Here is a 16,392-nt window from a genome sequence, read left to right on the forward strand (position 1 = left end):
CCTCCTGAAGTGATACACACATTCTTCCGAACGAGGCAAAAGCTGTCACCAGGACCTTGAGAACATGGCAACTCCATCGGTTTCTGTGGTCTCTGAAGATTTACAAGGCACCTTTTCATCATGGAATGATTGGACTTCCAGGAAAGGCAGACGCTCACCGCGGAGTGGCCGCCGTACGTAGATGCGGCCGTGACAGTTCGTTTGCGGGACGTGCGACCAGAATGCTGTCCCTGGAGCATGGTTCTGTTCATGGAGTGTATGACCAGGTCCTTGGGTCGATAAGAACGGTACAAGAGCTCCGTTCCGAGCTCGTTGCAGTGACTGATATCTGATGACGTTCGCATATCGCAATGTCCCATACACCATAAACTTATCCGCGCAACCTATGACACTCTTGTACCACGAGCAGCGCCGAAGAGGGCACAGCATTGTCGAATTGGTGTGCAATTGATTTGGAGATGGTGTATGGGATTATTTGATGCCCTGGGTTGTGGTTGCTATGTGATAGCGATCTGTCCACCAACCGTGCCTATGCACGCATCCCAATGTAGTAATGGCGTGACGCGCAGCGACTGCAATTCGCAGCATCATCTGTTGGGTATCAACAGTAGCACCATATGCCCTGCCCTGGCCAGACAGTGGCTGGGCCTCGCAAATATATGTGGAGGTTATAGAGCTTGAGTGTGTGAAGGCGGTGTCTTGTGGACGAAAGTAGCCGGTGCAAAGCGCGCGTGGCGGTTATGGTCATCGACAGCCTGAAGGAGCTGAGAACCAGTTCTAATCAATCACGAAGCGAAAAGCGGTAACAACGAGGGTGATCCGGAACCGCTGACCGGGCCCCATATGGGAGGCCTTGATGCTCGGTCTGACGACGCAGTCTTTACATGACAGTTCTTCTCAGGCATCAAGTGGTCCGCAAGACGTCAACTTCTGTAATGCAGTACTCCTGATGTAGTGGGTGAAGTGGTTTCCAGCCTGACGGCTGGAATGAGCAGGTTTGAAAGCAATGGAGAGAGCACCTCGCAAGGGGTCCGAAGAGGGCATTGACTAATTATCCCGGAATTAAGTCCCATCTCGTATCAGTCAAAGCGATACCAAAATCTTTCTCGGAGGCATTGAAAGGTTTCATGGCCCGTAACATGTTATATAAAGAGCGATTTTTCCGCAGAGAAATCTATCAATCTTTCGCTCTCCAAATACTCGACTTGGTGTCTGGGAGGTGAATTCTGGAGTTGAGTGAGGCTGTCCAGGGATGCCGTGAGAGCTGTGGGGTCGTTGCCCCAGTTCACCTCATGGCCTGTCATTGGCTGCAATTGAGCCCCAAGCGTGGTTGCCTTTTGGTTCGCGAACCTCGATTGTCATACGAGGGTTCACCGGTCGTGGCCCGAACTGGATAGCATATGGTCAACGCCCAGTTTAGATTATGCAGGCCTCAGTAATGTCGCAGAAGGATGTGCGTACTCCTTGGACAATCACAACGGAGTCCGCAAATTTATATAAGGAACCAGCATCTTAGCCGCATAGCATGGTCTTCTTGATCTCTTTCATGATATGAGCTCCTTATTGAAGTCAAACGCGCATAATCTGAGGCGAGGCGATCCGGGGAACAGTTCTCTTGTGTCCTGTAGCGAGTTGTGCCATAATTGTTGTTGGATGTCGGTTTCATTAGAGTCTACCAATCTCACGCCCTGGATCGCCTCGCCTCAAAAGCGTTCTGCGGAGAAAAACGGGTATGTGGTTTTCAGAGACTCTCCTGCCCAATTTCCTGCAAATGCAGGGTATTTCTGTCGAAATGCCTGGAGTGTGCGAGATGTCGGAGTCCGCGACGATTGTGTTGTGAAGCGGAAGTTCGGGCTGACGCCATTGGTGCATTTTAGGTCTCTTGGCAAGGTATTAATCGGACATCTCCCCAAGTCAATCACCACGATCTCAAAATATGCGAGCTGGATCGCCTCCGACACCCGGTTCAAAGTCCTGGTGGAAGACGATACCTAAGCGAAGCAATGATATTGAACCTCACGGACCGGGCCACCCTTCCACGGATCAATCTCCGACGAAAAGCAAAACCTTAAGCAGGTAATGACCTGGTCACGATTAAGGCAAAAGTACAGCTTTCTGACTCGTGCCTGCCTTTAGAGTCGAAACTACCGACCAACAAAGGCAACAGCGACAGGAGCCTGGGAGTGATGCCTCAGCATTTGACTCATCACAACAGATATCACTGCAAGCTCATCCACGCGTGAAGCAAGAACCTAGTCACGAGCAACTTGTCACCCAACTCAAACGCCCTGCTCACGATCCAGAGGTCACTTGGCCAAACAAGGTTCGCTCGCACGACGATCGAGGTTCAGCCTCGCCTTACTCCCCTCGTCATGAGCAAGCCTTGTCCCATGTCCCGTCGCCACCAATAGACTCGACAAGGACACCGACCCCTTCGGCTGGCTTCCGATCGGCCCAGAGAACTCCACTCTCATCTCCTAAGCTGTCTTCACCTGTGCCAGTCACTGGAGCTCGTCAACACTTACGTCAGTCGTCTCATTTGCTCCAAGAAAAAAGCAGTTTCATGTCGTCGCCAGACCCGGCCTCCATTCACCCGCAAGATGTTCCGTCCGGAAATGAGACCAAGATGTTGTTACAGCCCGAGACAAGACCTATCTCACAAGAACAACTCGTCAACGAAGTTAAGGGAATATACGCAGGACTCGTGATGGTCGAAAAGAAGTGTGTCGAGATTTGCCAACAACAGTCTCAGACAACTAACAAATTGTCGAACGAGCAATGGCAAGCATTGATCGCGCTCCATCGCACACTTCTACATGAGCACCACGACTTCTTCCTGGCCAGCCAACATCCCACGGCTTCTCCTACACTCCGCCGTCTACCCACCAAGTATGCTATGCCGGCTCGAATGTGGAGACATGGTATCCATTCCTTCCTCGAATTGCTCCGCCACCGGCTCCCACATTCTCTTGAGCATATGCTCAGCTTTGTCTACCTCGCTTATCAGATGATGGGACTGCTGATGGAATCAGTTCATGCATATCATGAGACGTGGATCGAATGCCTGGGCGATCTAGCCCGTTATAGAATGGCCATCGAGGAAGCTGACATGCGCGACCGAGAAAACTGGTCAGGAGTTGCAAGGATGTGGTACAACAAAGCCGCTGATCGTTCGCCCACAACAGGAAGAATTCAGCATCACCTTGCCGTCCTGGCTAGGCCAAACGTTGTTCGCCAATTGTTCTTCTATTCGAAGGCGCTTGTCAGTGGAATCCCCTTTGTTAATGCTCGGGACTCTATCATGCTACTGTTCTCGCCTTTCCTGGACCACTATGAGACCACAAGTCAAAAGTACTCAAGATTGGAAGGCTCCCTGGTCACCGCAGCTGGCATCCTGTTCACCCGAGGCTCCGTGTATGATTATTGCAGGCATATCATCGATTTCATCACTGAGCTTGACGCTTACATTAGCAGATCCGGATCCAATTGGAAGGTGCAAGGACCAGAAGTTGCTTCTTCCTTGGTTGCCTTGCTTCTGGATTTTGGTGCTGAGGACAACTTTCTTTGGAGAGCTTATTGTAACAATTCGGACACCATCAGACAAATCCAGACGGCAAGGTCGTCGGATCCATCAACGGATGCTGTGCAGGTCGAAGACCCAACAATCAAGCAAGAAATCCAGCAGAGGTATTGGGGCAACGTCCCAATCAGTACAGCGACCCAGGCTGCTCCTGCAACTGGTGGCCGATTCGGAGCCAACTTCGTATCGTCTGATGAGGTCACTTCATACGTTCTGCCAGTGTGGGGCGCTGCCATCGGTATTGTTGCAGGAAAGATCGGCGATCGAAACATTTTGCCATTCATGCACTTTATGTTAGGATTCCTATGGAGTTTGTCATACGTTCCCGGAGCCCTTGTCTATCTCGAAGAATACGTTCCATGGGCGAAGCTGGTCAAGGCGTTGAATTCCATAAGTCGATCTGGTGTTGCTGATGCCACGGTTGAGTCCAGCGATTTCCCTCAGCAGAGATCCGGATTAGGTCTTCAATTGCCCGAAGACTTCCCAATGCGAGGTCTCAAATGGTCCTCTGGCTATGTCTACCCACCAGACTTCTTCGAGCGAGAGGTGGTTGACGAAGATGAGCGCACCCTGGAAATTCCAAGCCATGCAGCACCACGCGCTGAAAGATGTCTCTGGCTGGGTGTCAGACTTGCATCTGTGAGTTTCCACGTACACTTCCAAATTGTTGCTAATCGATGAGTCCAGCTCAAACGCTACATCACTTATGACTTCCAGACGAAACAGTTCGCTTGCACTGCTTTTGCGCTGACTTTGAACAACGATGCGCTCATTCATACGTTGCAGCTCCAACCGCCTGCCGGCCCTGACCAAGATGCCGCAATGGCTGACGTGGTCCCGTGAATAGGGTTTACCGGGATTGTGAGTTGCTCACTCTAGGTGTTGTCCACGTGGAGCCGGTGTCCATCCAATGGAAAGAGCCCCTGGACAAAGACTCTCTCGGGCCATATGCTATTGCTAGGAGTATTGACATCCCTATTCTTACCAGGATGGATGGCCTTGTCATGACCAAGCAAATATAATGCGGTTTCCAGGGACAATCAGTCGCCAGATTCAGGAGGACATGCTCCGGTGGAGATCGATGGCTGCCGACGTGAAGTTGCGAATTATGATGTCGGTGGGATGAAGAGTGGACATGGAAAAGATTGGCTCATGAGGTAGGTAGGCATTGTCACAGCTGAAGCCTACACGGCTGAGTGAAGCTGGCTCATCCCAATCAATCCGTCTGCTGCAGCGTATCCTGGCTGTAGAGGTGGATCAAAAATATCGTACGAAGACTTCGCTACACATGAAGTCAATGATCGGGCATGTGTGCTTTGACACCCTGCGTTACAGCAACAAGCAATGAATATGGTCAACGAAGTCTTACAGCCTGGCACAAGGAAGACAAAAGTACATCAATTGCGCTTCCTGGTTGCCTCTTTCGGGAACATGTTAGTCAGTCTTTCTTCAACAAAAGCTCAGATATGTGGTAACCGGTAATGGCATCAAGTTTCATGTTTTATGGTCTTTGTTCCAATCGTGCAAAGATCGATGTGATTGTTCCTCACCCCTCCGTGCCAGAAGGATGGTCAACCCTCACGTGGCAAGGCGAATCACATTCAAATCAGACTTGCGAATCCTGAACCTGGATATACGGACATGAGTGATGGGTCTAATCATTTGGACAACCTCCGCATTTTGGCGAAGGTTCACGTGCAGAGACACAGTGTATTGACTACTTCGCTTATCTTCAGATTTGAATTGCAGTTACAAGTAACAGCGTTCGGGGATGTTCCGGGCTAGGGAAAGACACCAGAGCAGCTGTTGTGTCGTTAGATGCATCTTGTGTACTTCACGTTGGTGCCGTCACAATACGCCAGAGTCAGTAAATCGTGGATTGAGTTCCCAGCCAGCTTCCTGGCACTTGTAAGCCCGTTCATGTCGATCCATATGCTCGTTCCGCTCGCAAACTTGCTTCTCAAGAGCCAGTCCTGGTGCGGATTATAGAGCCTTGGGAAGCAGAGATGGTCTTGATGACCTCCTTGGGTGAGACATACGCCGTCATGGCGCCCATGAACTTAATGAGATCACGTTCCAGCAACGCATCCCCGGCATTGCTCGCGTCCATGTCCTCCTCCGTGTTGACGGTGGCAGTAGCTTCCTCGGAGGTGGTTGCTGATTTCCGGTCACTGTGATCGTGTGGTTGAGGGTTGCTATTAGGATTCTTGTGCTCTGCGCGCGTTGACAGAGACATCAGTCTGAGGCCTATGTCGCCTGTGTCGCTCCTCGCAAACTCTGATAGCATTGACTCTTCTGGGACAGTGAACAGTGTGAATGCTGTCAGGGGTATATGTCGATTGCTGTGTCATGAATCAGAACATCACTTGAACATGGTGGTGGTCAGAAGCCATACGCTTTCCGAGCCGGTAACGCCGTCCTGTATCCCCTGGAGTCGGTGACTGGTCGGACCATGGTGTATGTGATAGTATAGCGGAACTGATAATGGGGAGTTTCGCCCAGGTCTGCTTTGGTGGTAGGGTACAGGAATGCTGCCGAGAACCCAGCAGGAGGGCTTGATCACGCCTTTGCAGTGCTTCGAGATGATCGTAAGATGGAAGAGAATGGGGATAATGAGATAGAGATGAGGGAGGGTGAGGTAGGTGAAGTTGGGGGGGACTGGAAATACCCTGAAATGAGAGAGCCTGATTGAAGACGTCGCACCGAGCCAATAAGAGGAGACTGCGCAGTGCGTTAAACCATTGCGAAACCAATCATGCTGTGAGCGCAAGGCAAACCCTGTCTGAGTCCGTATCTTGATTGGCAAGGAGTTGTAACACGTGATGGAGCTTAGCTGCTTCTGGCAAGACTTGTAGACGGACTGACAATTTTTTCCCTTTTCGTAAGCACGCAGACCAGGAGCATATGCCGTCACTGTGCTTTTCCGGGCCAAATGACTCCTTGTCGTGTCCAGACACCCTTTGATGGTGGTGAGGGCCTTCTCGGCAGTCGTCTTCATTGTCAGCCGTCGGATACCGATGTCTGCACAGGGATCTGGTACAAGCATCTTGCGAGCGAGCCGGGAATGATGGCACCTGCAGCGGTAGACAGGCTCGGCTGCCCGTCGATCGCCCAATCATTGGGCATATTTGCGTTCTGGGGCTTTCCCTGGGTGGGTCCAGCTCGAAGAACAGACAGGCCAAGCTTTCTCCTTCCTGCGATGATCAGACCAAGGTTCCCATATCGAAGTGAAACAGCCATGGTCTCCCTTGTTGTCAACGAATGAGCTGCAGAGCTGGGTTGGTATTGCGTAGCCCATTCATGGACTCGATATCTGGAAGTTGATGGTGAAGCAGGGAAGCACTTCGAGGATGTTAGCATGGAAAGGGTGCCTTGCAAAAACGCATCGAGCTCGCATAATAGTGCCACATAAAGCCGTGGAATGCGGTACGAGGATCTGCAACAGTGTAAAGACAGGAGGCACTCTGGAATAATAGTCTGTAGCTTCGACCGCGCTCCTACGCCGAGATCGTGCCTGTCTTGCTGGGACCCAAGTCTTGAATGTCCTTGAGGGTTTCAGGATGTTGAAGGACCATGAATAACCATTTCAGATCAACAGACTCTCAAGTCTGACCTGGTTGAGGTCAGGCAAGGACACTCTCTCTGGATAAAAAGGATTCGCACATCCACGAGGATAGAGGAACCTTGAACATGTTGAAAGACGAATGAATGCTATGCATAATGCCGCAACAACGATGAAGATTGGGCTGGAAAAAAGGTGATGAGCGCCTGTGTTCGATTAATGGCATTCCAGTATCTCTGTCAGGACAACTGCGGCAAGAGAAAAAGGTCATCACCTCCGGGTGGTCTACCGCAGGAAAGGTCAAGGTGTTGTTGATTGCGGACAGATTACACGCCCCATGACAGCGTCCTTCAACTGAAGATAGACACAGGATGACCCGTGGTCCGGATTATAAATGCTCAGAAGGTATGCGACATTTCAACGCCAGGCTGTTGTGAGTTCTCGAGAAGGATTGAGGTTGAAGTTGGAGTGGGGTTGATGTTTCTTCGATGGATCTTGGCAGTAATGAAGCTTGGCAAGAAAGAGTGGCGCGATGAGTGTGGCACCGCGTGGCTGTGACCTGGAGAGGCCTGGCTCGGCCCGTAAGTTTTAGGTTAGGTAGGTACAGCCGAAGCCAATGGTGATGAGCGAAACGGTCCTTTTGCGTCTCGTCGGATAAGAAAGGCGCTTCTCGTGGCCGGCGAGAAACTAGCCTTATGATTCAGCTCCTCAGGTCATATTCTTAACCTAACCACAGCATATCATATTGTTGCTTCTTGAAGAGTTGTCTATGTACACTTAATGTCTCACGCGTGCGCCACCACATCTTCGTAACGGTCAGCATTTCTTTTACTCCCTCCCGGGATTTACTGGTGCATGCCAGCCTTGCGCCAGTGCAGCTGCACCGATAATCTGCTCCCTCACCATGCTGATCCCATTCCAAGCAATGTTGATATCACGAGTAGTATAAGCTCTTACTAGGATCTGCAAGGTCGGGACAGTCTCGACGTTGTGTGGCGGTCGTCTGCATTGGCAATACTATTCAGCCTCATCGCTTCACCCCTCGCGTCGTCAGCCTTAAGATTCGTCAACACTTTGGCCGGACTGACATACGAAAAAAGCAATCTGATGAATGGTATGAGCAACAAGACAGTGGATTACCAAGAAGAGCAGCCGTTCCACACAAGCAGATGTCAACCGATATCGCCTCCCACGCGGAGCACGCCACTGCAGCGTTACTTTGAAACGCCACTTTACTCATCATTCGCGCCATAAAGAAAAAAAATTGGGCTTCTGCAGTGTGTCGGTCACATATGCACTCTTTGTCTCTGTGCGCCTGGGCAGACCTTGTGTCAACGGAAGCGCTGTCCTGAGTGTGACCACGACATGGTCTCTCCTTGGGCATACTCGGTCACGGGATCGATTTCAATTGAAAGCGGCACACCAACTGTTGCAATGAGATCACACGAATGAAAGCCTATGCGGAGTTCGAGCAGCAGTGGCAAACAACCCCAGCTGAGTCGTGAAGTCGCCATCTGCACAGCCCAAGGTGACGTCTGCCTATCGCATAGCACAGACGATCCAAAGATGGGACACTGAGATGCTTCTGGAACTTCACTGGTGCGAATGCCACCGACTATTACGTCGTCTCTCAGCGTGGGCCAAGTCAGCCATTCTGTCGCCTTCGCCTCTGCACTGGTGTGGGACAAGGCAAAAGATCGCTGTTCAAATCATCTTTAGTGAAATGTAAGTATTTGAATGTGTTGTAAAGACAAAGGACTCGAGGTCGATTCGACGACGACAGGCAACCACGCTAGAAAGCAAGTTCCCTGGCGCGGGTGCTATTGAGCGTGGGACACCAGTACCGTCCTCACGGAGCATTACAGGATGGACGTCATTGGCCTGGATACGCCGATACGAGAGTCAGAGGGTCAACGACATGATGCAAGAACGGTTGCCTTGTCTATGTGGGTATCCTGGAGCCATAGATGCTCCAGCACTACACCGCTTATAGGGGGGCAGAACAAACAATACCAGTCTCATGATAAGCTGGCTGGTGGATCCAATTCGTGGAGGACCAGCCGATCACCGCTAGTTGACATGTCGAACGAGGTAAGTGACATTTGTTCTTGTTCAGGCGTCATGTGTCTGCCTCACTTTCATGCGCATATCGTCGTTGGCGAAGGATTCAAGGCCGCAAAGCTTTGGACAGCGCCCGTGGGGTTCAGGCGCCTACAGTAGGATTGGGTTCCGTGGCCCCCCTTTAACTAAGTTACGGATGACTGTGTCCCGTCTCCGCGTCAGCAGATTGGATACGCCAACTGTTTCGGCGCCCGAGGAAATGATTCCTTCTGCGGCTTCTGCCTGTCTCGTCAAATGGAGCGACGACGTCTACCCAAGTGTACTCCGCAACGGATGGGAAAAAGGACTTTGAACTTGGATGAGAGGTTGCCTTTCGGTTTCAAGCACAACCTTGGAAGGGTTTTCTGGCGTTCCATGCTTTCAAAATGCCTAGTGCCAACTTTCGCCCATGCTGCCCCGGAGATTCCCACGACTCCATACCAATCCAAACGTACTGTAAGTTATCACGGTTTGAAGGTGGTTACTTGCCTCACTGTGAAGCTATGGCGCCTTGCACTGATCCAGGAACCTTGACCTTTACTCGCGATTTCTGCCTTCCTCTCTTCTCAACTTGTTGTGATGAACCCGCTCGAATATTTCCAGCTTGTGGCCTTCTCGGGCCCCTTTGCGCCCGATTCTCGCGCCTCAAATGCTGGGATCGAAACAGTCGGTGATGCGTGGCATAACTGACTAGAACCGCTGACGGTCAATCTGTGAAGTTGCAGCACGATGCGGTGACCTCTTACTTTCATGCACCGAACAGCAACTCTTACACTGTCGTGCACAGCGAGAGAGCTGGCTGCACCTCCTTTCTCTCGAACTTCCACGTCTCCAAACTGCCGATTTCTTAGGTCCCAAGCGTCCAGCCTCTGGCTCTCGCACTCCTATGCTGCTCAATTCCCCAGACTCCCAGACACCAACACCTCCAGACTACCATATCCTAGGTCCCAGATTCCAAACCTCCGAGCTCTCAGCCCCTCAGACTCGCAGACCTCGTGGACCTCGTGGACCTCGTGGACCTTGTGGAGGAGGCGTGATCTGGGAGTCGAGGTGCCCTGTGTTCCGATGTGCTCTCCAGCGTCAACGGTGCCTGCTTAACTGAGCTGCTCTAGACTACGACTCAACGGTCACGGACTCCAGCACGCCGAGGTACCTACTCCAAGTGGCCTGGTACATGATTGTCCTGAGGACAGCCGCATGGATGCGATGGAGCAAAATTGCTGTCAATGGCTTCACAATCGGCACCCACAGGGTCAGGACTAACGACGTGAACAAGTTTACAAGGAACATTACGTATGTCGCTGGGGGTTCTATCTCTCTCGCTTGCACATGAAATCATCTTTGACGGCGTAAAGTCATGGTCTTTTTCCTGTGCACATTCTGGCTTCTCGAAGTTCTGGTTCCCGAGACCGTCCCTCAAAACTCCTTGCTGATGTTGGTCATCACATCTAGACGTATCATCCAAAACGTTCCTGGCCTCCCTTTCACACAATACACCAGTTCTGCTCATTCTTCAAGCCAGGAACACTCTCCGAGACTGCATGACATCACGGCGACAGATAGGACATCTCCATTTATGCCGGTCGTCGCCAGTCGTAGCCATGGCTTCAATACGCTCGCGCCGGCGTTGATGGGCGCGTTGCCGGACAATTTCTGAACACCAGTGACATATAGCCAGATGCATGCACGGCTCCAACAGCGTATCTACCTTTTGCTCACAACATATCTTGCAAGCCATGTCAAGCCTCATCTCCTCCGCTGTCAGGGGAGGCGGGCGTGAGGTCTGGTGATCTATGGGGTTGACGCGTGGTGTTTGTTGCAAGATATCACGTTGACGTAAGGTTTCTTCCATGGCGATCAATCGTATCCTTTCTCGCGATACCGTAGCTTGGGCCAGCTGATACGCCATTTCCGAATGGAGATCGACCTCGTTGTCCTGTGGTGGAGCAGTTCCGAGCAGGCTGACATCACCGTTTCTTCTTCGTTCTTCTTCCTCGGTCCTTCTTGCTCGGTTGCCTTCTTGGACTTCTCTATAGCGGTTCCAGGCCCTACCAAACAAGTCCGCTACCGGACTAGAGTAATCTGCCGACTCAATTTCTTCTCGGGTGCCGAACGGATTGGGGTGCTGGCGATGTCGCCTTCTGGATGTTGTCCCATGCTGGTCTGTAGTTGTAGCAGGCGTGATTCCGCTGTGGATTTGGGGTACGGTGAGATCTAAAGGTAAGACTCTCCGGGTTCTTGATGGGTCCGAGATTGGATTTGAGCGTATGGAGGTGGGATGTTGTGGTTCAGTTGGATTCAGCTCGTGGCCAGCGTTCTGTCGAAGATCGGCCACTCCATCGAAAGACCAGGACGTGTTCTGCCTGCCACTTTGGAGAGATTGGTGAAAGGGCATGCTTTCTCTGACTGAGGTTGCAGAACGAGGTAATGGTCGCATTGCCTGTACGAGCTCTGGGTTGACGGGTAACGAGAGATTGGGTACGGCTTCTGATCGTAGATTCCAATAATCTATTACCAGATTAACAATATGTTAATAAGCGAAGGACTAGTGAATAGAATGTTGAAATAGAGAAAGACTGTTCATTTGTTGAAACTCCAAAGAACTGAACTAACCTCGACATTTCCAGCAATAACGCGCCCAGCGCTTGCCTTGAAGTTTCATGCCTTGGCCATCGATGTAGACAGGATAGGCAGTGGCGAGTGGTCGTTTATCTGCACAAGCACAACATCCTGGCAAGGCCGTTAACGCACAGCCGATCGTTCGCTTGTGCTCGCATGAGTCTGTCATCCTGATGAACTTGAAGGTATCCTGGATCTTGGGGGATATAGCGATGGTTGAGGCAGTGATAGGACGTCCGGCGTCTTGAGCAGTAGAGGCTTGATCAACTTTCCAGAAGCACACATCAGCTCAAATACAGAATCTCGCTCTCGACGTAGATGCGTCTTTACAGAAGCTGAAGCATCGCCCAAGGTCTCAAAAAGGATGAGAAGTAAACCCTGATGAAGAGTGGTCGTTGATCGATGAGGCAAACCGATATCACGTGAATCTGCACGTGCTGCTTCGGGACAAGGCTGAGGGTTTGGCGAGGCTGAAAATCAGTGGCTTACCTAGGTAGAGCCTGGGGAACGCGTAACTTTGTACGTACTCTACCTTTTTGTACTGCGGGAAAGGGCTGACCCCCTGTTCCTGTTTTGTCTCCAACTTCTCACTTCAATTCATACAACCACCTCGACGCGGCATGCCTGAGGACGACCATTCACAAACCATGATCCTATTATAGCACTCCTTCGCCAGCCATTTCCCCGAAAGCGGCCATCCCGTGAAGCTGGACTTCAGGATGCCTCTCCTTCCAAAACTCACTCCGCTGCAGTCCAGATTCGCGGCCTCGTTAGCAGCATCAGTTTTCCTCCTCCTTGTCTACCTCTCCTTGACCAAGCCACATTTCGCTTATGCCCTCGAACTTGATTCACGGATACCCTCCGAAGACCATAACCACTATTTCATATTTGACGAGGATCCGTTGGAACTCTCAATCGAGGTAGAACAAGAGGAACGGATTGCCGCCCGTGCTGAGGCCGGACCGGCGTTGGCAAACAACGATGCACAAAATATCAATATCAATATTGGCGAGACGCAGAATTGGGTTTTCCCAAGCGATGCCGTGAATGGCTCCCATGGCACAACTGGGGTTGGACTGCCGTCTGAGAAATTGGAGGAAAGAGAAATTGACATTGAAGTATCAGAACTTCGAAAGCGTGCCGGAACCAGAGTGTACATCTCTCTCAATACTTGCTTGCAGCCCTCGTCGAACACTACTAACGCGACCTCCAACGATGCAATACCACCACAATTGACAATGTACGTTTCCCTGTCTGACTCTAATCAGACACCCGGCCCAGATGCCGATAGCTCAACCCAGCAAACAATCACAGTCGATGGTGGATATGCCTTGTTTGAGGGAACCGCGGATAGCAGTGTATACATTGGTGTTAGCGCACCCAACACCACGACGTTTGTGGGCATCTGGAACTACGAAGTTGCAGCCTCGATAGATGCACCTTACCACGGTCTGCACCAAAACTCGTCAAACTTGTATTTTGTCGACGGCGATAATCATGCAGCACTGCTGATCACGAACGATACAACTGAAGCCGATTCGAACTCGACCGTATACCAAGAGTGGATGAACATGAGTCCGCCTTGGGGAGTATTCGCTGCAAATCAAAACGACACCGCTATCCTCGGTGTGAAGAATTCATTCTGTGGTCTCAAAACCTATGCCCAAATTGCGGCCAATATCGATGGTTTCATGAATCAAAATGTCGCTAAGATGACCAATCGAGGGCTGGGAGGCAAACCGAAGGAGCAGTTCTACATCACAGGACTCAATGCCAGTTCGAATTACTGGGGCATGTTGGCTATGGTGGGAAATTCAACAGCATCTGGCAATGGTGTGGTGGGAGGTGGAGGGACAGTCTGGGAGTACATTGACTTTCAGACCAAAACCGAAGACAACTGTGCTCTAATGTACAACCTCTCTTTTTGTTCGGAAGTCGCATATGCTGTCCCAACAAACCCTGACAAATATCCTCCTTTTACAGGCGTCCCCGATCTAGCTGGTCTTTACGACTCTCACGCCGCACAAATGTACCAATACTTCAACTACTCTCTACAACAAATACCATGTAACACCACCTCGAGCTCACAGTATTCTTTGGCGCGGAACTGTGACGACTGTGCGCGCGCCTACAAACAATGGCTCTGCGCCGTGACGATACCTAGATGTGCGGACTATTCGAACACAAGCCCGTACCTGATGCCGCGGAACCTTGGCCAGCCTTTTGTCAACGGGTCAACCATCTCCTACTCAGAGTACGGTCTCACCCAACAGCTCCTGGACGCCGTGGCGACCAATTCATCACGAAATCCCATCATCGACGAAACCATTCGACCTGGCCCCTATAAAGAAGTCCTTCCATGTAAGGATCTGTGCTGGGATCTGGTTCAGAGCTGTCCGGCAGCTCTGGGATTCGGTTGTCCACTACCGGGTGCAGGGCTAGAGGAGAGCTATGGCAGCAGAAGTAACAATTCGGGCCTGATCACATGTAGCTACCTGGGCGCTGCATATTATCTCAGCGGAGCAGAGTCTGTCTTGATCCCGGGTCAGAGAATTGTGGCACTGGTGGGTTTTGTGGCGGTCCTGATGAACCTCTTCTAGACGCACATGAAAGCATGAAGCGCTTTCACCAATGTATGAGTTCATGACGAAGTTTGAGCAATTCTTCTTTCAGCGATATAGCGTGGTGTTTGGGGGAGTTTGACCATTAAGCCTCGTAGCATGGTGTTCACGACGGGCTATTCGTGTTTCATAGATCGCAAAATAATATTACGACGGCCGCACTGATGTTCTTCGCTTCGACACTGGTTATGATTGTTGTTGCCTCCGCCGCCGCCGCCACCCCAATGTAGTTGCGCTTCCCAGTCTCCATCACCCAGGTGTTGTCCTATGAGTCATCGTCCGTCAAGCCAAGTTCAGCAGCTCACTTTCTCACCGCCGTACTTCTCCTCGGGGTCCGTCCAGGCGTCCACATATCCTTCGCATGACCATGACCAGTGTCGGTCGGCACAGGCGTCCTCCCTCCAAGCTTATCCATCAACCGTCTCGCCGCGGGTGTCATATTCCCTGCCGGTGTGGCCGCTATATCCGCCGGTCTCGCCGTCTGTCGGTCCTTCTCCCTCTGCCTCTTCGCCTGCCTGTCCAGCATGCGCATATGCAAGTCCTCCCGTTTCCGATTCTCACTGATCTTGAAAGGATTGGGCGTCGCGTCGCCAACCTGCCCGGCCAGTAAGTCGCGAAAACTCGGCGCCGTGTTCTCCACCGGCACATTCTCCGGCTCATCCTCATCGACAAAGGCGTATCCATTTACGCGCGGGGTCTCGCCACCCGTAAATTCGCTTTCGGTCTCAGTGTCTGTATCTGCACCTGCACGTTTATGTCTAGCGGCGTCACGCCTCGCAATGATATCCGTGTTCAGCGATGGCGAAGGCGGAACCGGGCCTGGGTCGTCGACGTACAGCATGGACGGGAACCTCGTGTTGGCGTGCACCACGTGTTTGGGCCCGGCTTTGGAGTTTTGCTCTTTGACTTCTTGTACCGTTTGTAGGCCGTCCTCGTCGACGGACGAGGCGTTGAACATGAATGTATTGTCGGGCCTCTTGTTCTGCCAGGCGTCTGGTTTCGCGGGGCGCGAAGCCGTTGCTCCCGTCGTCATTAGTACGAGTTCTTTTCCTGTAGCTTCTTCAAGCTCCTCGCGCTCCTTGAGCAGGCGTGCTTCGTGCGCGCGGTATGCGATCTGTCGTGCGGACGGGATGCGTTGGTCCTGCGTCCAAAGGTAGGCGTGTTTCTCGCGGCGCTTGTAGTTCTGCTTGTCCAGCAGGGCGTTGAACGACTCATTGTCCTCCGATGTGTATTTCGCCTGGAATGCGCCTAGCGACAGGGCGGATGCGTCGACACGGCTCTTGAGATTTTCGCGCTCGCTTGAGACATCGTCACCCACCTCGCTGCCAGCAAGTGTGACTGGCGTCTCGCTTCCCGTATAGCCCAGCGGCGTGTCAGCAACACCTTGTGTGCGTAATGGTGTCGCGGCAGCGGAAGAAATGCCATCGAATTTTGTATTTCTTGCTGACCTTCTCTTGCTCCCAGACGTTGGCGCGGCTGCGTCTCTGAGTTTTTGCGCGGCTTCAGCGATCCACGAGTCGTTCTCTGAGTCTAACGCAGCGAGGTACTCGTGCTGCGCTTGGCTTTCTAGCAGGCCGGGAAAGTAATCTCGCGCGATGATATCGGAGAGCGCACTGGTGTATTCATCTTCGTCCAGGACTTTCGGTGGTCTCTTGATCCGCTTGAAAGGTGGTGGGGGCATAGCGGCCACATCTTGGACTGAATTACGCTTCACAAGCGCTGTCGATGAGTTCGACGAAGCCATCGCAGGGTATGGGAGCCCGCTGACAGGCGACAGTGTCAGCCTTGTTCTGATAGTCAATATTGAATAGGACGAAGCTGCGTGAGACTCAGGCAGCAAACTGTTGATTCAAGATTCAAATAAAAGTGGCCGATCATGAGTCAACAACTTCAGCCTCGCCGGAATTTCT

General features: G+C 51.8%; 4 protein-coding genes across 4 annotated transcripts; 2 read left to right on the top strand and 2 right to left on the bottom strand.

The window, feature by feature from the left end:
• Positions 1-1,936: 1,936 nt before the first annotated feature.
• Positions 1,937-4,423, top strand: EDD37DRAFT_610270 (uncharacterized protein; the record flags this gene model as incomplete). The annotated part of the gene is made up of 3 exons (XM_062815197.1): positions 1,937-2,076; positions 2,137-4,219; positions 4,268-4,423. 3 exons carry the CDS (start codon positions 1,937-1,939, stop codon positions 4,421-4,423), a joined length of 2,379 nt encoding a protein of 792 aa, XP_062668840.1.
• A 6,220-nt stretch (positions 4,424-10,643) lies between these two features.
• EDD37DRAFT_450051 (uncharacterized protein) lies at positions 10,644-12,344 on the bottom strand. Its single transcript, XM_062812858.1, has 2 exons — positions 11,856-12,344; positions 10,644-11,750 (listed from the first exon to the last, which is right to left on the bottom strand). Exons 1-2 carry the CDS (start codon positions 12,028-12,030, stop codon positions 10,756-10,758), a joined length of 1,170 nt encoding a protein of 389 aa, XP_062668841.1. The 5' UTR covers positions 12,031-12,344; the 3' UTR covers positions 10,644-10,755.
• A 34-nt stretch (positions 12,345-12,378) lies between these two features.
• EDD37DRAFT_450064 (calcium channel MID1) lies at positions 12,379-14,622 on the top strand. Its single transcript, XM_062812859.1, has one exon. It carries the CDS (start codon positions 12,581-12,583, stop codon positions 14,459-14,461), a length of 1,881 nt encoding a protein of 626 aa, XP_062668842.1. The 5' UTR covers positions 12,379-12,580; the 3' UTR covers positions 14,462-14,622.
• Positions 14,544-16,391, bottom strand: EDD37DRAFT_450076 (sepiapterin reductase). The gene has a single exon (XM_062812860.1). It carries the CDS (start codon positions 16,224-16,226, stop codon positions 14,784-14,786), a length of 1,443 nt encoding a protein of 480 aa, XP_062668843.1. The 5' UTR covers positions 16,227-16,391; the 3' UTR covers positions 14,544-14,783.
• Between the last annotated feature and the right edge of the window lies 1 nt (position 16,392).

This window comes from Exophiala viscosa, assembly GCF_022695815.1.
Source record: "Exophiala viscosa unplaced genomic scaffold EDD37scaffold_7, whole genome shotgun sequence".
NCBI lineage: Eukaryota > Fungi > Ascomycota > Eurotiomycetes > Chaetothyriales > Herpotrichiellaceae > Exophiala > Exophiala viscosa.